This window comes from Babylonia areolata, chromosome 23, assembly GCF_041734735.1.
Source record: "Babylonia areolata isolate BAREFJ2019XMU chromosome 23, ASM4173473v1, whole genome shotgun sequence".
In the NCBI taxonomy this organism is placed as follows: Eukaryota; Metazoa; Mollusca; class Gastropoda; order Neogastropoda; family Buccinidae; genus Babylonia; species Babylonia areolata.
Window position 1 is genome coordinate 26,960,326 of NC_134898.1, and position 24,942 is coordinate 26,985,267.

Here is a 24,942-nt window from a genome sequence, read left to right on the forward strand (position 1 = left end):
ATTCACACATTCACAGTAAATATTGTCAGAATTTGATAGATATTGTAGTGTAGAGTAATCAGAATATATGGTCATTTGTGTATGAAGTAAAGATGACAGGTGATAAGGCAGTATATAGAGGGGAGTCAGTGGAAGTGAACTTAACAGATGAGAGGGCCTGTTGAAACTGGGCACACTGAGATCCATTTACGAGTGAACAGATCTACAAACCGAATGCGTATAAAAGAACCTCAGTCGTTTTTCTAAGTGCTTGCATTTACTGTGGAGGATAATTAGAGTCGCGTTATCAGTTCTCAGGTTCTGTTAGGTTTGCATGAGACTGATTCATTCATAAACATTTCACAACAATGAAGTGTAGTGTAGTATAGTGTGTTACTCTTTGTGACAACATATTTCTCTGTGTGAAATTTCCTGCAGAGCAGCGCCGCTCATACCCGCACGCCCCATTTTCTGCCTGCAAGTGTATTTGTTTTCATATCAAAGTGGATTTTTTTTCTACAGAATTTTGCCAGGGACCGCCCCTTTGTTGGCGTGGGTTCGCAAGCCGGTGCCGTGCAAAGTGCATGCTAAATATACAGTTCTTACTCTGCAGAACGAGGATCAGGTCCTTTTGCCTCAAACGTCGGACAAATCAAGTCAACACACGAGACCTCGGTTTATCGTCTTTTCCAAGTAGCGTCTGACCACCACTCAAAATCTTGTGGAGAGAGACAAATTACTGGCGAATGTGGGATTCGATCCTGCACCCTAAGATTCTCTCTCTCTCTCTCTCTCTCTCTCTCTCTCGCGCGCGCGCGCGCGTGAGTGTGTGTGTGTGTGTCAGTGTGTGTGTGTGAGAGTGAGAGAGAGAGAGAGAGACAGACAGACAGAGAGAGAGAGAGAGAGAGAACATAACAGAATTTTATTCAGTAAGGCTAAAGCCCCCTTTGAAGGGGTGTGAACATGAATCACATTAATATTTTGGAAAAGCATGACATGTATGACACAATATCCCAAATAAAAAACAAACACACAACAACAGCAAATAAGACACATCAACATCCACTGAGCCACATGTCTAGCCAATTAAGAAATGAATGTATGAATATTCAAATATGTACTTAGCAGGCCTATTATATTCAAAAACTGTCATCTGAAGTTATAGTGTTATGACAATACAATCTCTCTTCGATTAAATGCCTTATCAAGACATGAAGCTGAATTTCTTTTTCTTTTTTTCCCGAGGCCAGTAACAATGTTAGGCTAAAATCACTGTGGTCATTGAAATATTTTTTTCGGAATTAGACTCAGTGTCTGAAATCATTGAGGGCAGGGCAACACAGAACAAACTGAACTTAATTGTCCAAAGCAGATTTACACAGGGGACACTGCATTTCATATCAATTTTGTCAATTACATTACATCTTGATTGATGTTCATTTAAACTGGATAAGCCAAACTTGAATCTTGTCAATTTGTCAATTACATTACATCTTGATTGATGTTCATTTAAACTGGATAAGCCAAACTTGAATCTTGTCAATTTCTACCTCACAAATCTATTAAAGTCCATTGATAAGTATAATTCTACTTTACATGACGTCTTCAATTTCCTGTAATGTACGAATCTGTTGCTGTGTGTGTGTGTGTGTGTGTGTGTGTGTGTGGTGTGTGTGTGTGTGTGTGTGTGTGTGTGTCACAGAGAGAGAGAGAGAGAGAGAGAGAGAGAGAGAGAAGGGCCGGGGGGGGGGGGAGGGGACAAGCAGATATTAATACAAGCAGACAGAAAGACACAATTCATCATGACAAATCGAATGTGATAACCAGTTTTTGGTTATTTCATTCTCTGTCATTGCGCGAATAGTTCTGTTCTGGATCAGCCTGCTACTGTTCTGCGAAACTGAAAGCACGCGCTGATAGCAACTGGAGATTTTGAATCAACCACGCCCCTCATCTATGAAAATAACAACACCTCCCTACGAGGTAAACGATGCACTTCCGGGGTCAACCCTGAGTCTATCTAACCGTTTACACTAAAATTTTCTAAGAGGATTTTCGACAAATTAACCAACAATGTAGTGTCCGAAAGCAAGGAGACTCTCTGATGTAAGTAGATAAAACCCATTTATAACCTTCCGAATTTTACCGATTTCAAATTAACGGAACACACAGTTGTAACTTAGACCAAAAAAATCGATCAATTACCAATCGAGATATGTGGTCGATATTGTGTCCTCCTTTGGGGGTCAGCATTTTTTTCCCCCCTGACTTATCTTGATTGTTTTTCTTTAATGGCGGGACACTGGGGCGGGTGGGAGTACACGGGGCAGAGGGTAAAGCCCTGACTGTCGTGGAAACGGGAAATCGGTCATGACGCAACTGGTGTGTTGTCGTGGGAAAAATGTTGATCCGGCAGCGAGGGCTGCCGTAGGCTCCAGCACCAGCAGCTAAGCCGGGTGCTGTCAAGGTGTGTTGCATGCGAACAGAGCTCCACTGCATGCAGAGCTCCTCCGCTGCACGCACGCACACACACACACACACACAAACAAGAGAGGAACGCGATTCCTCAGGAATGTGCATGCACATTGCTAATTCTGCGTTCTGCTGCCGGTGTGTCGGTGCTGAGGTGAGTGAATCAATAAGGTTACCCAGCCACGTTCTGATGCCGAGTACATGTATGCAGGCGCGATATTAATGGCGCTGAGCAGGAAGCAGCCAGCGGTACATAGTGTTATGTGTGGGCACTGGATCTACATCAGTGTAATGATATATATATCTATCTAAATATGGCTGTGCTGTGGGGCAGAGGATTCATTCACTGAAGTCTTCATGGAGTGGTCTGTGATTTTTTTCATTTTCTTTTGTTTTTCATTCTTCTGGTAGCTGCTACCATTTGCTCTCTCTCTCTCTCTGTGTCTTAAAATGAAGTTACACAGTTCCTGGTTTTTATTTTAAGTTGTTTATCAGAGTTGCTTTTATCTGTAATACTGTACATTTTATAGTGCTGTACTGTTATTGTTTGTTCACATTCCAGAAACCATTCTCATGATTTTGGTATAGCATTTTTATCAGAAGTGTTTGTTTTTTCTGTTTTATTATGAATAACTGAATATGTCACCTTTACATTTGCTGTTCATACAACATAGCATTCAATAAAGAATCATTTTTTAATTATATGATAGGCCTACTGAAAAGATTACAGGTTTTATTTTCAGTGTTAAAACTAAGTTATTTGAAATCAAAACTATAGTTAATGCATAAAATATGCATCCCTGACACTTTCAAAATGGAAAGGATATGCTGTATGTTCATCAAGCTGGTCCTTGAGGTTTTCTAAAAATCTATTGAACAGACTATTATAAAAAAAGAGTGAAAATCATTGAATTGGAGAGCTCATCAATCGGATGCCAGTATTATCGGCTACAAAGAGTTGTTTCCCTTCATGTATTGGCCAACAAACTTACAGGAACATGACAAGAAGCATAGGTTATTTATAAGTCTATGACTCCCATATAATGTGTGCAGCGATGCATATCTGATCAGAATGTGCAGCATTAGACAAAAGAGACTGTCTCAGAGTAGTTTGGGACCTCCTAAGTTTTGGTAAGAAAAGCCCTGAGGCCTCCAAAATGTTTGACAAGTTTATCAAAAGCCCTGTGAAATATGTATTTTCAAATATCTTATGATGAATATAGATATCACTCATAGTCATAATTCTTTTGTTTTGTTTTCAGAGAATAAAGGGCAGAAAGCAAAAGAACTATTCAATCTCCTGTAGAATATGTTGTTCTGTAGTGATCCTCACTGGCTCTCAGCTCAGTCACAGAGCTGATTAAAAGACTTGATATGTAGTCCATAGAATTACTGAGTACAATAAACTCTGCAATATATGTTATATCCTTTCTTTATTTTCTCTTGGCAGAATCAGAAATGATAGTCGTACTTTTTCTGAACATAGATCTATTTTGTGAATTATATTACTTCATAACCATTTGTAAACATTTACACACACACACACACACACACACACACACACACACACACACACACACACACAGAACTCAGAACTCAGAAAGTTTAATGTACATCGGCCTTGGGCCACAATACAATGGGGAAGGGTGGATTGGTGAGGTTGCATATAACATTATCCATAGCAACAACAACAACAACAAAAACAAGTACAAACTGAATGAATATATACTTAGACAATGTGCCCATCACATATCAAATCAAATCAAATCAAATCAAAAACACTTTATTAATCCACATGGAAATTAAGTTGTGCATAGACATTAGTTTTTATATAGTATTTCACCATGCTTGATCACTGACTGCAGATTAACTTTTTCCTTGTATTGATAGCATGGAAAATATATCTTGATACATTATGTCTGTGATTGAAATTTGTTGCTCCAAGTAACACAAGCAAGGGGAGTCTAGCTGATTCTTTTAATATTCTCTTTCTTAAATCTTCAGAGAGAGAGAGAGAGAGAGAAACACATTAGTCTATCAAGTATTCCAAATTTCAAAACATTCTCGTTCCTTCCTCAAAGGATCGATTTGTAGACACATGATTATATTTCTTGTCATGACTGTTTTATGAATTATAATATATTCTGTCTACTTGACCATTCAAATCTATTTTAAATGTCTGCTATAATTTAAGACGTTTTGAAGAAGGGAAAATAGCATTTTACAAAAACCCAGTTTTACTTTTCTCTGCACATGGTCATGAAAAATTAAAATCGGTGATTTAAGGAAATTTATTTGACACTAATAATCCAATAAAAAGCTTACTTGAAAATTAAGTTGAAATGGAAGTTACAGGCTAAGCAGTAAAGCTAAAAGTCAGCAAAAAATGTAAAGACAGGGAGGTATGTTTTTACCCCCTTGTATCTTTGTCTGAGTTTGAATTTATACAACAATACATAATGTCTTTTTAAAAGCCTTTTGCTGAGCATCAGATTTGGCATTTTTTTTCTATATTTCATATTGGTAAGGCTGTTTCAATTTTGTGAGTCATACGCATAGAATTGATTTATTTGTGCTTTCTCACAATCACTGAACCAGACACACACACCTTGAAGAAATGCTTTGAAGACTTGCCTCAAGTGTAAAGTAGGTTTTATATATATATATAACACCCTGAGTTAATGATCAACAGTTTCAGTTTCAGTGATCACCAACAAACTTAAACAACAACAACAAACAAACAAACAAAAAACCAACAAAACTTTTATCTACAGCAGAGTCTAGACCAGTAGTAGGTCATCAAAGAAAATCAGATCTGTAAACAAAGTTCCAAAAAGAATTAATTGTGAGAGAGAGAGAGAGAGAGAGAGAGAGAGAGAGAGAGTGCTGTCATTGTTCTCTGCTCTGGCCTGTCATTGAACATTGGCAGTAGGTGGTAACTGCACCAGAAGAAGAATATTTCTGTTTTGTGAATGCCATGAAAATATGAAGAGGACATTTTCTGGTAAGCCTACCAGCCTTTTGGCATTTATAGAATGGCCTCATGGCATTAACAAGTTCCAGAAAGGAATGTGTGTGTGGAGAAACTCACGGGACTTTTGATACCAATTCCTTAGTCAACATCAATGAAGAAGGAGAGACAATTGATTGACCTACATTACAAGCAGTGCAAGATTCTTTCTTAGACTATTTGTCCAGAACTGGTGCTCTGCCAGAGAAATAGAGGGGATGTGCTGAAGTTGACAGGCTTTTTATTGATTGCATGCTGAATTCATGTGTGTGTGCAAAAAGATCTACAAGTGCTTTTGCAAGCAGCACACATGCACACACTGATGCGTGTGTGTACACACACACACACATTTACACACACAGACTATTTATATGCTACCAAACAGACTGTGCAGCTGATTTTTGTTTTGTTTGTGCCTGCAGTGTTGACAGTGTTCATCTTCAGGATTTTCTGCAGACTTTGACTTTGAGAATGCTCTGGATAGCAGCAAAACTACCAGAATCTGCTTTGGAACCCTTCCAAGTTCAAACAGTGTTTTAGTAAACATGCAGAAATTTGGAAACAATAATTGCAATAATTAGTAAATTACACTTAATGGTGACTGGTATGGTGAGTTTAAAAAAAATCTAATTTATTCTCCTTTTTTTAGATATATATATATATTTCAGCCACATACCTATCTTCAAACAAGTGCGCATGTTAGCTGATTCAGCTGGTCTTCTGGGTGTAAGAGAAATGATGAATACAGAGAAATTCATACAACTTTTTGAAGAGCAGCATGTCCCGTCCCCACTGTGCATCCCCATCCCTTGACTTGCTGTTTCACTCCATCACTACTTTCTCCTTTCGGCCTAACCAGGAGACAGTCATCACTTCAAAATAGACCAGTCGGGTATTTTTCTGATTTTTTCTGAGTCTGAATTTGAAGGACATCACCACAACACAGATCACTCAGCTACTGTTATCGGTTTTTCTCAGCCTTTGAATTGGATAGATTAAAGCAAAATGGGCCATTGTTCCTGGTTTTTTTCAGGCTATGATAGTTACCAACTCAGATTGACTAATTAGCTTTTGTTCCTCCCTGATATGATCATGTCCAGCTCACAGTGCTCAGTGACTTGCTTTATAAAATTTTTTTTATATATATACATCCCAACCTTTGGTGACCTGAGGCGTATTTCTTTCATGCTGGTGAGGCGAGGTTCTCGCAAGACAATTAGAAAGATGCGTTTGTTTTTCCCACCTCACGGCAAGAGTGGGTAGGTTCTCGTGAGTGAAGGCTAGGTAGTCTTCAGAGCAACTTTGCCGCAAGGTAAGGATAAAATCTGCTTCCTGCCTCGCATTCGTTTTGTTGTGCATGCAGTTCTCACCACTTGTTCTCACGCCACTAGCACGCAGCCGTGTTCGCGTTAAAGAAATGGGTCTCAGGTTTAGGAACAACTCACATGAAGCAAGCCTGACCAGTCCACATGAATGGCTATTGTGCAGCTGGCATCTCATGACAGCCACCACAGGTCTTCTTCCCCTGTACCAGCCTCCATAGATTCTGTAGGTCCTTTACTGGTGAATGGAATGATCCATTCACCCTTGCATCCTACAAAACTGTTCAGGTTTGAGTTCAGAAAGAAGATTCAGTTTCAGTTGCTCAAGAAGGCATCACTGTGTGTGGCCAGCTAAGACAGCAGGAAGTGATGGAGGACAGAAAGGTTTTTGGGGTCAGTCTGTAGGGCAAAGGTTTGCTTCAACTGCCTTACATTGTTACAATTTACATGTAAGTTTTCACTCTCTTTTTTTGTTTGTTTTTGTAGTCCATACTTAACTCTGTCGTCTGTACAGTAATAGAGAATTTAGAAACTCAGTTATATATATATATATATATATATATATATATATATATATATATATATATATATATATATATATAAAATGGACATAAGTTACAACACGAAACAAGTTGAGGAAGTAGGTAAGTAGGTCACAACACAAAACAAGATGAGGAATTTAAACATTTTGATCTTTGGGTGTGTTACAGGCAAAATAAGCAAACTTTAGACTTATTGTGAAAATGAACACACACTGACACAGATACTTAACTGCACATCATGACGAGTGTTGAATGGTGTCTTAGACATTGTGTCTGTTGTCTCTTGCAAGGGAAGCAGAGTTTGCGTGTCCTTTGTTTGAAGTTTCTTTCTCACTGACTAACAGTCAGCTTTTTTCTTCATCTAATCTTATTTTTTTATCACCTTAGTTATGCCACACAATGAAACTGAAAGGCATTGAAAGCATTCCACTTGATCATAACGTCTGATCCTCCTTGGATAGTTCTTATGAGGTATTTAATTCAACTCAGTTTTGTCCTGGTTGTTATGAGATATCCAATGTAAGTGTTGATTGTTGAACTTCTGGTTCTTATGAGGTATTTGATACGCGTTGTCCTCCTGTTTACTGTTCAGTTGACATGGCTCAAAATACCCTCTTTCTGTCCAGGATAATTGAAAGGCTAAATGAGACGTACCTCATAAGTAGAAGTTTGACCGCACTTCTACCCTATGAAGGGTGTGAGGAAGAAATTATAGTTGATTGTGCCATTAATGAAGCATGCTCGCTAGGCCAGTCTTGAACCATGTATGTTTTATCCTGGCTTTCAGAATAAGGAAAGAATCAGAGTCGGGTGGGTTTGATGGCCAGTTTGGGTGGGACTGTAATTCTTTCCTCACACGCTTCATAAGGTAGAACTGTAGTCAAACTTGTATTTACAAGGTAAGTCTTGTTTAACCTTTCAATTCTACCCTATGACTCAGTATGAGAGGGCGCTACGTCAGAATGACAGTTGAGACCTGAACCTCTGAAAGACATGATTACATAACACTGATGATTTTTGTCAAACAGACATAAAGATCACAACACAATGACTCGCATCAACGGAGAGATGCTAGTGACAATCGGACTGTGTGAAACACATCATCACACAATGGCTTAGCAAGCATGCTTTATACTACAGTGCACTCAGCTGTGATTCTGACATAGCACCCACTCATACGGTAGAATTAAACCATCTGGCAGACAAGTGGAAATGTTCACTCCACTTGGCCTTTGGGCAACCTTTTTTTTTTTTTTTGACTGTCAGCGGAGCTGATGGGGCGAATGACCAAGTGTAGACCAGTTGCACTTCACTCCTCTTTTCACCAAGATAAGATGTGATCATTGAAGAAATCATGTCAAATAAGAACCATGCATCTGACTTGAAATTCTCTGTGGGGATTTTTTCCCCCCCTTTTATCATTAGTAACAAAACAATTGCACCCTCTTTTCCTGTAAAATATACTACTTATACAATGGATCGTGTCTGCTGACTCATCATTGCTCTTACCACTGGTCATTTTCATTAACTGTTTCTTAAGTTAGGGAGGGCAAGCGGAAATTTGAGGCAACAAGTAGTGTTGTTGTTTTTTTTATGTACTTCTCCCAGCAACTACTTAACATTATAAACTTGGGAATTTCTAGCCCTGGTTGAATCCTGTCACTAGGCAGGGCCTGTTTGTCCTGACAGAGGCCCTGCAGAGAAGGTGTGGCCCAGCTGTGTGGCTGATGGCTGCACATAGTGGAGCATACCTGTAGGCAGCTGCCTGAAGCCTTTACACTGCTCTCTGACCTTTTGATTATCGACCCACAAGCCAATATGGGCCTACCCCAAACTGCTTTTGATCCAGCTAGTTGTGTTTTACATTGATTTAGATTAAGAGGTCTACCATGATTTTTGTCAGGGTATGTGCTTCTTTACAATGTCCCAAAGAGTCTTCTGAAGGCCCGTGTTGTAAAACATTTGAAGTTTATCTATGTCACATGACAGCAAATATGAAACAGCCATGAATATGGGTTTTATAAGTTGTATCGTAGAAACGCGTATCGAATGAACACAAACATGTGTGCATGTATGTACACACACATACACATGCACACACACGAACACATGTGCACATATCTGATTTTGCATTTCTGTGCACTCATATATATGCACACACACACGAACATACATGCATGCACACACACACACAAGAGTACTTATATAGAAGACATCTGGATTTGTGAATCCATGGCTTTGATTGCTGTGTTTCAGAAGGTTGCTGTGATTGAGAGCCGCGTTGGACAGGACAGCCGGGACGTACAGCCAGGGAAAGCACTGACCTCATCGTGTGACCAGCACTGACCACCACCATGGATTCCACCCTGCCCACCATTCCCTCCCTTACTTGCCTTGACATTGAGAGTGGGCACAGCAGCGCAGTCAAGTGGGGCGTCGCGCAGGTGTTCCGGTGATAGCTGCTGACGTTTCAAGTGTGGCGGGCGTGGGGACTGGGGGGGTGGCAGATTTGTGCAGGCAGGAGTTGAGTGTGGTGGTGGCGCATCGTGTCAGGTGGCCATGTTTCGTAATGTCTTTGGGGGATGTGTTTCTGACCGCAGCTCTCGCACTGAGGCCTTCCGCTCCAGCAAGTGAGTACAAACAGTTCTGTTCTGTTGTCCTTTGTTTTGTTTGAAGGAAAGTGTGGTGCACATGTCTGTTCAGAGTTCATCGAGGAAAGGGCTTTTAGTTCAAATGAAGGGGAGTGAGGGTGTTGTTGTTTTTTTTGTAACAATTTATCAGACATGTCTGCCATTTTGCTACATGGTTATATATTTTTTTTCTTATTCTATCCATCTAAATGTTAGGGCACCCACTGAAGTTTTTTTTTTTTTGTTTTTTTTTTTTTTGTTTTTGTTTTTGTTTTTTCAGTACACTAAATTACAGTATCTTACATATAAATTGCCACAACTAATTGAAGTTATTTCCTTTCTTTAACTGGCTAGAAGACTTTTGGTTACTGTTACCTCACAGGATTGTATGAAGACCAGTGGTGATTAGTGGTTCGTTTGGCTTGGGTGAAGAGTAGAAGGGGAGAGAGGAAGAAAATAACTGATAAGTTTTCACCTCTGTTTTTTCTTCTTACTGTCTTGAATCAGTTGTTCAGACCTACTTAACTGATGGTCAGTGAGATGTGCTGCATTGATGTTGCAGACTCAAGTTTGGAGTTCCAATTGGTGCTGCCTTAAAAAATGGCTACCTACCCGAGCCATTAGTGGTAAGTTGTATAAAGTTGTTTTTCAGTTAGACTTCCTCTGATACTCGACTTCTCCGGATACCTCACATCAGAAGTAAGACATACAGACACAGATCATTTTCTTTTCAATTGCCAAAGATGTGGAACAAGCTCCTTGAATCCCAGATAACCTCATCATTCTGACTCCCTCGCCTCTTTCAGATCTGGTCGCAAAACTCTCAGCAATAAATTTTGTTGTGGCAGGTTCATTTCTTTGCATGTGGTGTGCTTGACTATGTGTGTATACATACGTGTGTGTACATATACACATGCATGTGTATGAATGTGTTTTTTGTGCGTGTTAGTATGCTTGATCAATTGTGCGCATGTGTGTGTGTGTATGTGTGAGGGTGTGTGCATGCAGGTGTCTGTGTGTGTGTGTGATTTGTTAGTCACATTTTGGTGTGTGTATGTAACATTGATGTAATGTGTTATGTAAACATTAGTGTTTTGTAAAGCACCAAGATCAGATTACTGGATAGTGTGCTACATAACTTATAAGTATCCATTATTATTATTATTATTATTATTAAAGACTGCGTAATAACTGATATAATGCATCATTGGAAAAAAAAGCAAGGGAAGAGTGATGAAATATAAATATGCATGTGTTTAGATCGCTTGTGTGTGTGTGTGTGTGTGTGTGTGTGTGTGTGTGTGTGTGTGTGTGTGCGTGTGTGTGTGTGTGTGCACTTGCAATATCCGTACACTGTCTAGAAATCTTACTCTTAGGCCAAGTTATGGCTTAAAGACTTCTGATAATGCATAGATATGCATGTGTCCCTGGTGCTTCGAAAATAGAATGAAACTTACGTTTATCAAGTGGGTCCCTGGGATGTTAAAAACTTTTTTTCTAGAACAGTCTGTCAGTTTGTGTGCACAGGACATATTTGTTAACCCCTAGGCTGCCTGTATGATGAGATAACTCATCATCACAAGCATGTACGCTTCGCTGCCACAATGAAGAGATAACTCGTCATCGAAATATTCTGACTTTTCCCTGGTTTGCAATTGCATTCAGCTCATTGACAAAAATAGTGGTAGATTTAGCTAGGGGAATCTTTCTAGATTCTATTCATCGCTAGAAACACCATCTACGTTATGAGGCAGTCCTTTATTTGAACATTTTGGTTGGGTTACTGTCGTAGTGTTTGCCTGGCTCCTCTCCTCGCTCACTCAACGAAATGTCGGAATGACGCCATGCTCAAGACATGCGATCATGGCGAACTAAATCAGCTAAGATTGCTTTCTTTAGCTGATGCTCAGAAAGAATTGAAGAGTAATTTCGAAGGAGAAGACCGTGGTGAACATTTATAGGACGATTTGATAGAAAATAAAGGGAGCAATCAAGAGTGATGCCGGCTGTACAGGTGTAGCAGACAACAGAAAGTGACCAAATTTTTAGCAGGACACAGTGTGAGCAGTTTTCTTGGCACTCAGCTAACGCAGTCTGATGAGAAGTGGATAAAGTAATCATGTGAGAGGGGTGAAGAGGAGGGGGGATGGAGACTGAGGGGGCGTGGCCTCACATCCATATTATCACTTTGAGAAGTCACAATGCATTGTGTATCTATCTCTTTTTTATTTTTTTTATTTTTTTATTTTTATTGTGGTGGTTCTAGTATGATTTTGTGTGTGCAGATATCCATTTGTCCAGAAAATATGATATTTTAGTGCAAATTACCTGACTAATGTTTGTAATGAACAAGTTGAAAATGTGACAAAAAACAAAACACTGATTTCAAAACAACAGCATGTCACTAAAAATATATAAAATGGGAAAACATCATGTGTTTTGTATTCTTTATTCATTTACCTTTCAGAAAATATATACTTTTGGGGTCTTTGTCCAATAACAGAGAGCACAAAATTTTTAAAAAAATGTTTTGGTGTCATATACTGTACCATGTCAAACTGATGCAAACTAGGCCTATTGGTTTGCTCTGCTTGGCCAAATTTCGCGCGGCTAACAGTGAAACCACTGTTACCACCAGGTAAACTGTTTGTATCTCTGTGCTACAGTGTGGGCAGTATTACCACCAGGAAAACTGTGTGCACAGGACATATTAGTCCACTTTGCATATATATCAGTATGTTACAGTGTGGGCAGTGTTACCACCAGGTAAACTGTGTGTATCTGTATGCTACAGTGTGGGCAGTATTACAACCAAGAAAACTGTGCATGCACAGTACACATTGGTCTACTGTTGTGTATATCTGTATGTGGTCAGTGATTTCCAAGAGGTACACTATGTGTGATCATAACATATTAGCTCACTATCGTATGTCTGTACACTACAGTGTGGGTAGTGCAACATGATATGTGTAATCTGTTGTTTTCTGCTGTATATGCTACAGTGTGGGAGGTGTTACTACCAGGGCCCGTATGCACGTCAAACCCGATTAGCTTATTCGCGTTTAGGGCTTAAACGCGGTTAGCTATTCGGAGCTTAAACGCGATTAGCCCCTCTCCGGTTTTGGTATGTACGTCGCCCTATTCGCGATTGAATAGCTCTCCGCGTTTACGGGGCAGGACACGGCGCGCTATTTATAGATTCTTTGGAAAACCGCGGTGCAGCAGGCATTGCTTTCGGTTTAGACATACCCTCCCTCGTGGAACTACCGCTGGTACGTGCTTCGTCGGTTTTCGTCAGTCCCAGTTTTTATTGTTTGTATTACTTGCCATGGAGAATTCAAAGCGTACTAGGAAGCCAAATTTCAGTGCTGATGAAATTCTAGTATTTCTGGAAGAGATGCAGGTGGAACATGCGCTGTTATTCAGCAGTTTGAATCCGAGTGTAACCAACCCTCAGAAGACAGATACATGGAAAAAGATAGCCGAGAAGGTGAAGGCACCTCGTTTGTCAGCTCCCAAATATGTTGCCGCCTAAACCTGAACTTTCGGAACAGGTCATGGTCATCGTACAGGTCAAACGGGTTCTTTCTGTCACGAAAGATGCGGTTTCTTCGCAATTGCCGTCGCTGTCTCACTTGGAAAAACATCAATGCCGCCATATTTATCCGCGTTTAGGCTCGCTATCTGACCCCCGAGGCACCGATAACTTTATCCGCGTTTAGCCCAGTCGGATAGCTTATGCGTTCTGACGTACATACCAAAATCTGCGGCCTATCCACCCGAATAGGCGCTATTCGCGGATAGCCCTCTATCCGGATCGACGTGCATACGGGCCCAGGTGCACTTGTGTGTGCAAGGATGTATCAGTCCTGTATTTTACATCTGCATATATACACACTGTGTACACTTTGTGTGCACAGGACATATTGGTCTACATTGCCAAGGAGGGGGTAGCCACAGCGGACGTGTTCCGTCGTCCAGGCAACCCCAATGATATCCGGCGTATCGTCAAGCGGCTGTCGGAGGGCAAGCAGGTCATTTACACCAACTACAGCTTCTACACCCTGGCCTCAGTGGTGAAGGTATTAACAGCACATTTGAAACACACCAAAAAACAAAACATAAAAAAAAAGCCCAAAGCAACCAAATGTGAAGAAACAGCTGTTTCGGTGATGTGTACTGTGGGCCTGGTCAGTGGGGCACAAAATTATTTTGTGAGCTGCGCTCAGTTTCCTTGCTGGCATTGTTGTGTCAGCAAAGTGACTTTGTTGAATCTCCCTCATTTTACTCTTCTGTCCATGTGTGTATGACTAGAATGTTTCAGTTCTTAAGAAGACATGCTACACCTCATCTCAGTCAGATGCCTGATTAAGCAATGGAACCCAGTGTGCTAGTCAGGTCTTTAATGCATGCATGTTTTGTTGTGTGCCTATCAGAGTGGATTTCTTTCTTGCACAGAATTTTGCCAGAGAACAACACCTATGTTCCCATGGGTTCTTTTTCAGTGTCCAAAGTGCATGCTGCACATGGGACCTCAGTTTATTCAATTATTGCCTCATCCAAATGACTTGATGCTCAGTTTGATTTTCTAGTCAATCTTTGGAGAAAGAGCAAGACCAGGATTCGGATCCAGACCCTCAAGGACACTGTATTGGCAGATAAGTGTCTGAACCATTCTGCAGCCTTACTCTATGAGAAAGTTGATGACTTTTGATGTGTGTTGACCAGAAGAATATGTCTGTCGTCACGTTCATTGATGTACTGTTGACATTTGTTGACCAGAATGATATGTCTGGTGTCGTGTACATTGATGACTGTTGATTTGTGTGGGCCAGAACGATATGTCTCTTCTCATGTGTGTCGATGACTGTTGCTTGAAGTGTGTTGACCAGAATGATGACATGACTGTTTTCATGTGTGTTGATCAGTGGCATGTGCTGATCAGGAGCGAAGTGAAGATTGCTTTTCAGTTGATGGTGCTGATCACAGCGATGTGGATGTCGATGTGTCGAGCAGAAGTTCCTGCTGAAGACGCCAGGGGGTGTGCTGACGGAGGAGGGGGAGGAGACGTTGCTGCAGGTGCTGACGCTGGGCCACAAGACGGACCAGTGCCATGCTGTCAACGAGTAAGACACCCCTGCCGCAACCCTACCCCCACCCCCATCCCCCTCCACACCAGCCTTTCCCACCTAGACTGTCCATGTGCCTGTGGCTTTTAAGGGGCAGTGGTCAGGGAGGGTGGGAAGTTATGATGAATGTGGGTGAGTGGGTGGATTGCGCATGCTTTAACAGGGTTCATAGTCTGTTGCAGTCCAGGGAAAAGCTTGGAACATCAAGGGAGGGAAAATGAAGTGGTTTTATAGGTCTTGAAAGTTGATGAATGTTGAGCAGGGGTTTGGGAAAGTTTGTGAATGTTGAGCAGGGGTTTGGGAAAGTTTGTGAATGTTGAGCAGGGGTTTGGGAAAGTTTGTGAATTTTGAGCAGCGTTTTGGAAGGTTTGTCAAGTCTGTCAAAATTCACAAACTTTCCCAAATCCTGCTCAGAATTTGCAGACTTATCAAAATTCGCAAGCTTTTTCAAATCCAGCTCAGAATTTGCATTTTCCTTTTACAATGGCATGCATTTTTCTTGTTTAAAAAATTAAAAAAAGTGATGGGAGAGAAAACCTATGGCAAAGAAAAATCCAGTTTCACAGTAGAATGCTGCGACCAAGGGCACATGGCTGTTCAGCGTGAGGCCTGTGTTGCAGGTCATTGAGTCGCTGACAGAGGTGCATGGCTGTATTGTGTGAGTGAGGGCCGTTTGTTGCAGGTTCATTGAGTTGCTGACAGTGGTGCATGGCTGTATTGTCAAGTGGCAGCCGTGTTGCAGGTTCATTGAGTTGCTGACAGGGGTGCATGGCTGTATTGTGTGAGTGACAGCTGTGTGCTGCAGGTTCATTGAGTTGCTGACAGTGGTGCATGGCTGTATTGTCAAGTGGCAGCCGTGTTGCAGGTTCATTGAGTTGCTGACAGAGGTGCATGGCTGTATTGTGTCAGTGACGGCTGTGTGCTGCAGGTTCATTGAGTCGCTGACAGAGGTGCATGGCTGTATTGTGTGAGTGACAGCTGTGTGCTGCAGGTTCATTGAGTCGCTGACAGAGGTGCATGGCTGTATTGTGTGAGTGACGGCTGTGTGCTGCAGGTTCATTGAGTCGCTGACAGAGGTGCATGGCTGTATGTGTGAGTGACGGCTGTGTGCTGCAGGTTCATTGAGTCGCTGACAGAGGTGCATGGCTGTATTGTTTGAGTGACGGCTGTGTTGCAGGTTCATTGAGTCGCTGACAGAGGAGCATGGCTGTATTGTGTGAGTGACGGCTGTGTGCTGCAGGTTCATTGAGTTGCTGACAGAGGTGCATGGCTGTATTGTGTGAGTGACAGCTGTTTGCTGCAGGTTCATTGAGTCGCTGACAGAGGTGCATGGCTGTATTGTGTGAGTGACAGCTGTTTGCTGCAGGTTCATTGAGTCGCTGACAGAGGTGCATGGCTGTATTGTGTGTGTGACGGCTGTGTGCTGCAGGTTCATTGAGTCGCTGACAGAGGTGCATGGCTGTATTGTGTGAGTGATGGCTGTGTGCTGCAGGTTCATTGAGTCGCTGACAGAGGTGCATGGCTGTATTATTTGAGTGACGGCTGTGTGCTGCAGGTTCATTGAGTCGCTGACAGAGGTGCATGGCTGTATTGTGTGAGTGACAGCTGTTTGCTGCAGGTTAATTGAGTCGCTGACAGAGGTGCATGGCTGTATTGTGTGAGTGACGGTTGTGTGCTGCAGGTTCATTGAGTTGCTGACAGAGTGCTTGGCTGTATATGTGAGTGACGGCTGTGTGCTGCAGGTTCATTGAGTCGCTGACAGAGGTGCATGGCTGTATTGTGTGAGTGACGGCTGTGTGCTGCAGGTTCATTGAGTTGCTGACAGAGTGCTTGGCTGTATGTGTGAGTGACGGCTGTGTGCTGCAGGTTCATTGAGTTGCTGACAGAGGTGCATGGCTGTATTGTGTGAGTGACGGCTGTGTGCTGCAGGTTCATTGAGTTGCTGACAGAGGTGCATGGCTGTATTATGTGAGTGACGGCGCTGTGTTGCAGGTTCACTGAGTCAGTGGCTGTACTGTGTGAGTGACGGCCGCAGTGTTGTTGCAGGTTCATCGAGTCGCTGACGGAGGTGCACCAGCAGCTCCTGGCACTGCTCTTCGGCACCTGGTTCCGCATCATCTCCTACTCCGAGGTCAACTTCATGTCGGTGGAGGCGCTGTCGCGCTCGGTGGCGGGCTCCATGTTCCACACCTGCGCCGAGGACCCGGCCAAGGTGGAGAAGGCCTCACGCATCCTGCAGCTGCTCATTGACAACTTTGGGGTGGCCGCCATGTTTGGCCGGCACAACATCCAGTACTTTGCCGAGACCACCCACACGGGCGTCCATATACGGGAGCTGATGCGCTACCAGTACCAGTACCCTTCCGAAGAAACCATTCCACGTGAGTAGTGCTGCTGTTTCAGGTTGTTGTTTTTTTGTTGTTGTTTTTTTTTTTTTTTTGGATTGTCATAGAATTGCTATACATTTGTAGCAGCTGGCTGCAACTGAGAAATCTTGCTTTGTTTATATCTTTTCCGTGTGTGTGTTTTGTGTCTGTTCAAAGTATGTGTTGAAGTCTGGCATGTTTCCTACAAATGACTGCAACTGATGACGGTGTGTGCGCGCGCGCGCGCGCGTGTGTGTGTGTGTGTGTGATGGCTGCGCACCTGCAGCAGTTTCCCCAGACATCATTGAGGTGACCCGACTGGAAGGCAGCAGCGACCATGAGGAGCCGTGTGGCATCGACAGCGACGAAGGGAGGGCCGGCGGAGACAGTCCAGAGTTATCCCCCCTGGGGGGCCACCGGCGACAGTTGCCCTCCTCGGACACGGGGAACGATGGGGACGTGTCGCAGCTGACCATCAACGTGTCCACGCTGTCGGCCCCTGAGGTGTCTCTGATGCCCTCGCCGGAGGTGTCCAAGGTGGGGTTTCAGTTTCAGTTTCAGTTTCTCAAGGAGGCGTCACTGCCTTTGAGACAAATCCATATGTACGCTACACTACATCCCCTTGGCAGATGCCTGAAGCAGCATAGTCCAGTGTGCCTTCTCAGGCTTTGAGTGCATACATAATTATGTATTTGTGTACCTCTCAGAGTGGATTTCTTTTACAGAATTTTACGAGAGGATAACACTTACGTTGCCTTGGTTGTTTTTAGAGTGCACAAATTGTATGCTGCACACGTGATCTCTGTATGACTGGGTGCTCTGTCAGATTAACCAGTCACACTTGGGAGGAAAGGCGAGACCAGGGTTGGAACCCAGATCCCCATGGACACTGTTGGCAGATAAATGTCTTAACCATTCTGCCACCTTCCTCCTCCCCAAGGTGGGGGATAGTGCATTGACTCTGGGCATTGTTTCCTGGTTTCCTGCATCAGTGTCACTGTCAGTGTGCATGTGTGTGTCTCTGTGAGTATGTGTATGTTGTGTGTGTGCGTATGGGGGAAGGGTGGGGGGTGGGGGATGTGAAGGCATGTCATTGTATCACCAAGGGCAACACCTACTTTTCTGATGTCTGGTTTGTCATCTGCTTTTTTTCAAACAGTGCTGTGTGCTTTGTTTTTCTTCACAGAAAAAAAGAATTATATGACTTAGAAAAAGAAAGAAGAGACTAGAGTGAGTATGAAAAGTTGACCTTAATGCCGAAGAATCTCACATGAAGGAGAAAGCGCCTGCATTAAAGTTTAGTGTGCATTGATGGATGGAGGTGCCATGGACTGGCTGTGTTTTTCTTCCAGCGCCCCAAATCCCTGGAGGACAACCTGAACGAGATGCGGTCCTTCTACCAGTCCAGATGCCTTTCCCGCTTCAACTCGGTCAAGAGAAAGCAGCTGGAGCGACTGCGTCAGCGCTCAGACTGGTTCCTGTCCCCTAGCGTTGCACGCACCAATGGCAGCAACGGTTCAGGGACCTACTCCCTGGGCCGGTACTTCCAGCACAGCCACCACCACCACCCCTACCCCAGCAAGAAGAATGGGAGCGGCAAGAATGGCGGGGGTTGCGGGGGCAACGGCTGTGGGGGCAGTGGTGGATGTGGAGGCAGCAGCAACAATTCAGGTCTCTATGGAAACTGGCTGTTGTTGAATGCTGAGGTTGATGATGTTGATGATGATGTCTGTGGTGGTGGTGGTGGTGGTGGTGATGGCAGACACTGCTGTTTTTGCTGCTACTGCTACTGCTGCTGCATATTTCTTGTGCCTTCAGAAGAAAAACACTTCACATATTAAAAAAAAAAAAAAAAGAAGTAGAGAAAAGGAAATGAAATTCTGCACCAATACGGAGCAAATAACAACATGACACGCACACACACATTTATGCATACATGAAAGTGAATGCACATAGACAACCATGCATACATACGCACATGCATGCACATGCAGATACATGTATTAACCCACACACATCTTCATTTTCACAGGGAAAAATCCTGCATGGTTCAGTTTGTGCCTGAAAAAAAAAAAGTTGTCAAAAGACACAATCACACAATCAGTGGCAATTCTGCTTTGGTTGATACCTTGTTTAAGCAAAGTCATGAAGTATGTTTAGTCTGAGTGCTCTTGTTTGTTGTGTTTTGTGTGAAGGTGAGAGTAACTAACCTGTTTTTGTTTGTTGTGTTTGAAGGTGAGAGAGTAACCTGTTTTTTGTTGTATTTTATGTGAAGGTGATAGTAACTGACCTGTTTTTTGTTGTGTTTTATGTGAAGGTGAGAGTAACTAACCTGTTTTTTGTTGTGTTTTATGTGAAGGTGAGAGTAACTAACCTGTTTTTTGTTGTGTTTTATGTGAAGGTGAGAGTAACTAACCTGTTTTTGTTTGTTGTGTTTTATATGAAGGTCAGAGTAACAGACCTGTTTTTTGTTGTGTTTTATGTGAAGGTGAGAGTAACTAACCTGTTTTTTGTTGTGTTTTATGTGAAGGTGAGAGTAACTGACCTGTTTTTTGTTGTGTTTTATGTGAAGGTGAGAGTAACAGACCTGTTTTTTGTTGTGTTTTATGTGAAGGTGAGAGTAACTAACCTGTTTTTTGTTGTGTTTTATGTGCAGGTGAGAGTAACAGACCTGTTTTTTGTTGTGTTTTATGTGAAGGTGAGAGTAACGAACCTGTTTTTTGTTGTGTTTTATGTGAAGGTGAGAGTAACTAACCTGTTTTTGCTTGTTGTCTTTTTTGGTAAAGGTGAGAGTAACTGACCTGTTTTTTGTTGTGTTTTATGTGAAGGTGAGAGTAACAAACCTGTTTTTTTGTTGTGTTTTATGTGAAGGTGAGAGTAACTAACCTGTTTTTGGTTGTTGTGTTTTATGTGCAGGTTAGAGTAAGTGATAACTTGTTCAAGGTCAGAGTAACTAACCTGTTTTTGTTTGTTTTATGTAAAGGTGAGAGTAACTGACCTGTTTTTTGTTGTGTTTTATGTGAAGGTGAGAGTAACTGACCTGTTTTTTGTTGTGTTTTATGTGAAGGTGAGAGTAACTGACTTGTTTTTTGTTGTGTTTTATGCGAAGGTCAGAGTAACGAACCTGTTTTTGTTTGTTGTGTTTTATGTGAAGGTCAGAGTAACTAACCTGTTTTTGTTGTGTTTAATGTGAATGTCAGAGTAACTGACATGCTTTTTGTTGTGTTTTATGTGCAGGTGAGAGTAACTGACATGCTTTTTGTTTGTTGTTTTTTATGTGCAGGGGAGAGTAACTGACATGCTTTTTGTTTGTTGTGTTTTATGTGAAGTTCAGAGTAAACAAACTGTTTTTGTTGTGTTTATGTGAAGGTGAGAGTAACTAACCTGTTTTTTGTTGTGTTTTATGTGAAGGTGAGTGTAACTGACCTGGGTTTTTTTATGTGTTTTATGTAAAGGTGAGAGTCACTGACCTGTTTTTGTGGTGTTTTATGTGAAGGTGGGAGTAACTAACCTGTTTTTTGTTGTGTTTTATGTGAAGTTGAGAGTAACTGACCTGTTTTTGTTTGATGTGTTTTATGTGCAGGTGAGAGTAAGTGATACCTTGTTCAAGGAAAGTCATAAAGTATGTTTAGTCTGAGTGCTCCTATATTTTGTTGTGTTGGGACCGTATGTGCATAAGTTGTAGCTTGACCTGGGTTTTTTTGTTTGTTTGTTTATTGTATTTTTTGTGAAGGTGGGAGTAACTCACCTGTTTTTGTTGTGTTTTATGTGAAGGTGAGAGTAACTCACCTGTTTTTTGTTTGATGTGTTTTATGTGCAGGTGAGAGTAACTGACCTGTTTTTTGTTGTGTTTTATGTGCATATGAGAGTAATTGTCCTGTATTTGTTTGTTGTGTTTTATGTGAAGGTGAGAGTAACTAACCTGTTTTTGTTTTGTTTTATGTGAAAGTGAGAGTAATTAACTTATTTTTTTGTTGTGTTTTATGTGAAGGTGAGAGTAACTAACCTGTTTTTGTTTGTTGTGTTTTATGTGAAGGTCAGAGTAACTGACCTATTTTTGTTGTGTTTTATGTGCAGGTGAGAGCAACTCACCTGTTGTTGTTGTTTTTGTGTGTGGTTGTTGTTTTATGTGAAGATGAGAGTAACTGACCTGTTTTTGTTTGGGTTTTATGTGCAGGTGAGACTAACTGACCTGTTTTTGTTTGGGTTTTATGTAAAGGTGAGAGTAACTAACCTGTTTTTTGTTGTGTATTATATGAAGGTGAGAATAACTGACCTGTTTTTTGTTGTGTATTATATGAAGGTGAGAATAACTGACCTGTTTTTTGTTGTGTATTATATGAAGGTGAGAGTAACTAACCTTTTTTTTGTTGTGTATTATATGAAGGTGAGAATAACTGACCTGTTTTTTGTTGTTTTATGTGAAGGTGAGAATAACTAACGTGTTTTTGTTTGTTGTGTTTTATGTGAAGGTGAGAGTGACTGAATTGTTATTGTTGTTGTTGTTGTGTTTTATTCGAAAGTGAGAGTAACAGACATTTTTTTGTTTGCTTTTTATGTGCAGGTGAGAGTAACTGACCTGTTTTGTTGTTGTTGTTGTTGTGTTATATGTGAAGGTGAGAGTAACTGACCTGTTTTGTTGTTGTTGTGTTATATGTGAAGGTGAGAGTAACTGACATGTTTTGTTATGTTTTATGTGAAGGTGAGAGTAACTGACATGTTTTTTTGTTTCTTTATGTTTTATATGAAAGGTGAGAGTAACCTACACGGTGGGTTAAATAAACAAAATGGTCATACGCATAAAATGTTGCATGTCTGTCTGAGTGTGTATGTATGTGTGCCTGAAATCTGATTGAATGACACAGGAAACGAATGATGAGCGCCCTGTTGCAGCGTGTTGTACAAATGACCCCAAGTTTGTAAAAGGTTTAGAGCTTGGTCTCTGACCGAGGGTAGGCGCTGTATGAGTATCCATATCATATCATATATCAACCTCCATGGGTGTTTTTCGCTGTGTGACAGGTAACTCGATGACCAAGGCATCATCAGAAGGCACGGTGCTGGAGGCCTACTCTGACGCTGACTCGGTCTTCACGGACCACAGCTCTCGCTCCGAGTCCCCCGCCTCAGAGCCCGTGTGGAGCCACGTCCTGCAGGCCCAGTCCAGGGACATCATCAACAGCGACACGCTAGCGGAGGTGGCCTCCCCTCACATTCAGCATTCTCAGCATCACGAGCAGCAGCAGCACCACCATCATCATCATCATCGCTCCCATCATCGTCATCGGCGTCATCATCATCACCATCGCCGACAAGTCTCGGACCTGTCCCACACAGAGTTTGTCCGCAGCCTGGAGGCCAGGGAGAAAGAAGAGGAGGAGGAGAGGGAAGGTGGCAGGGTAACGAAGGAGGGGTCAAGGGAAGAGGGAGACAGGGAGGAAGAGGAGGAGGAGGATGGGGGTCTGGGGGAGGACCAACGCGTAGGGGGGCTGGTGACGGATGAGTCAGAGACTGAGATGCAGTGTTACGTGATGGAGCAGCAGTATGGTGCCCCTGAGGGGTGTTCCTAGCGCCTCACACTCCATTCCCCCATGGTCCTACACCCCCACCACTGCCAATCCCCAACCTCCCTGCCCCGTTCTCTGGTCATGCTGTAGTAGTGCTGTTGTTGTCTTTGCAGCAGCAGTGCCCAGGGAAGGGGCCTGTTGCCATTGTGCAGCCATAGTCCCAGGGAAAAGCGCTTTTACACACACTTATGCACACATACACACATGCACTTTATACATGCTTGCACACACACCACATGCACACGCACAAACACTCACAAATACACACACATACGTTTGTGCATATCCACACACACATACCAAGGTGTGGAGCACTTGCATCTGTCGCCTCTTGCTGGTTCCCTCTGGACTTTGTATACCCCCCCCCCCCCTCCCCGACCCCCCACTTGGATTGAGGCAAGACTGCACTGTGTCTGTAGCCTGGCTCAATTTCTTTGGTCTCTGTACATTGTGTGGGTATGGAGTGTGTGCGTGGCAGGGAGAGAGAAAGAGAGAGCGTGTGTTTGGTTTGCAGACTTTACCCATGTGTTTTTTGAGTGTGACTCCATGTCTGATTTGAAGTCTGTGTCATTTTGTAGCAAGGCTGTCGGCTGGTTTTTACAAGGTTTTCCAATCCTCCACTTTTTAAAAAAGTTTTCTCAAAGTGATTCTTTTTAACTGTTTACAGTTTGTTGTCAGTTACAACTCTCTAATGTGATTTCACTGTTGTTTGGTTCTCTTTTCTTTCTTTTTATTTCTCTTTTTTAAATCCGTATATTTCATGGAAGTCTTGCAATTAAATGCTTGTAGTTGATAAAAGACTGTTTTTTGAAGAAGAAGAAAAAAAGCATGAACTTTGGTGGAGCTGTTTTGTATGGTATTGCATGAAATGAGGCATGGTGTTACGAGTTATGAGCATCAGCCACAGGGTATGCCTCCAGGTCTCCCACCCCAAATGCAACCTTTCTTTCTGTGCTGTTAATTTTTAATTTTAATTTTTTTTTTTTTAATGTGCATATGTTACCAGAAGTCATCAAAATGCTTTGTTGTGATTCTGGATTGTAGCAATTTACAGTTTAACAACACTATTTGGAATCAATGAATGCCCAAGCATTGTTTGAAGAAGGGGAAAAAAACAGATGCAGGGGGAAGTGAGGAGAGTCCAAGATTTCAGAAGCTGTAATCACCAAATTAGAAAACGAGACATTTGACCAGCTTGCTTTCTTCTGTCCTTGTATATTGTAGCTGCAAAGGCAAAGCAAAGTTCTTCCAATATAGCATGAGCAGAATGCTTGATACTGATGCGGACAAATTTGCGTATTTCCCATTAACTTAAGCAAGAATTGTGAATCACACACACAGACACACACACACACACACAGAGACACACACACAAATGCACAGACAGTTTCACTAAACCACAAATGCACTTTTTTGGTAGACTAAGCCATGTAAATGTGATATAATAGAAACTGTTTGAGTCTACTTGTTATTTATGCTATTAACGAAGAAACAAAAGAAAACAGAAACGCCTTGTTGTTGATGGATGGTTTGGGTTGTATGAAAACTTTGCCTTTTATTGGCAGTATGATAGATTCATTTTTCGTTGAACAAAATCTGGGTGATATCGTTTTGGATGAGACAATAAACAGAGGTCCCATGTGCAGCATGCAACTTAGCACAATTAAAAGAACCCGCGGAAAGAAAAGGATTTTCCCTGTCAATATGAATTAGAAAAATCCACTTTGATCTACTACATGCAGACAGAAAAGAGGAGAAAAAAGGGTAGATTGTGTTTCCCCTTGAGACAGAGCCTTAATTTGCACAGAGTGATTGGTTGTGACAGAAAGTAATATAATACACCAGACCTGCTTTGATGTATGCTTGCATATGCATTATCAACATGTCATCCTATATATATATATATATATTATTGTGCGCTGCAA

General features: G+C 42.1%; 1 protein-coding gene across 3 annotated transcripts; it reads left to right on the plus strand.

The window, feature by feature from the left end:
* The first annotated feature begins 1,983 nt into the window (after positions 1–1,983).
* LOC143297743 (uncharacterized) lies at positions 1,984–24,133 on the plus strand. Of its 3 annotated transcripts, none has more exons than XM_076610195.1 (9): positions 1,984–2,085; positions 9,582–9,955; positions 10,518–10,581; positions 13,876–14,037; positions 14,972–15,081; positions 17,131–17,465; positions 17,737–17,987; positions 18,803–19,121; positions 22,473–24,133. In XM_076610195.1, exons 2-9 carry the CDS (start codon positions 9,885–9,887, stop codon positions 23,018–23,020), a joined length of 1,860 nt encoding a protein of 619 aa, XP_076466310.1. In that variant the 5' UTR covers positions 1,984–2,085; positions 9,582–9,884; the 3' UTR covers positions 23,021–24,133. The 3 variants fall into 3 exon arrangements, with proteins under 3 accessions (XP_076466310.1, XP_076466313.1, XP_076466312.1); XM_076610198.1 differs by having other exon boundaries at positions 17,740–17,987; XM_076610197.1 differs by having other exon boundaries at positions 2,006–2,085; positions 9,585–9,955.
* Positions 24,134–24,942: the final 809 nt, after the last annotated feature.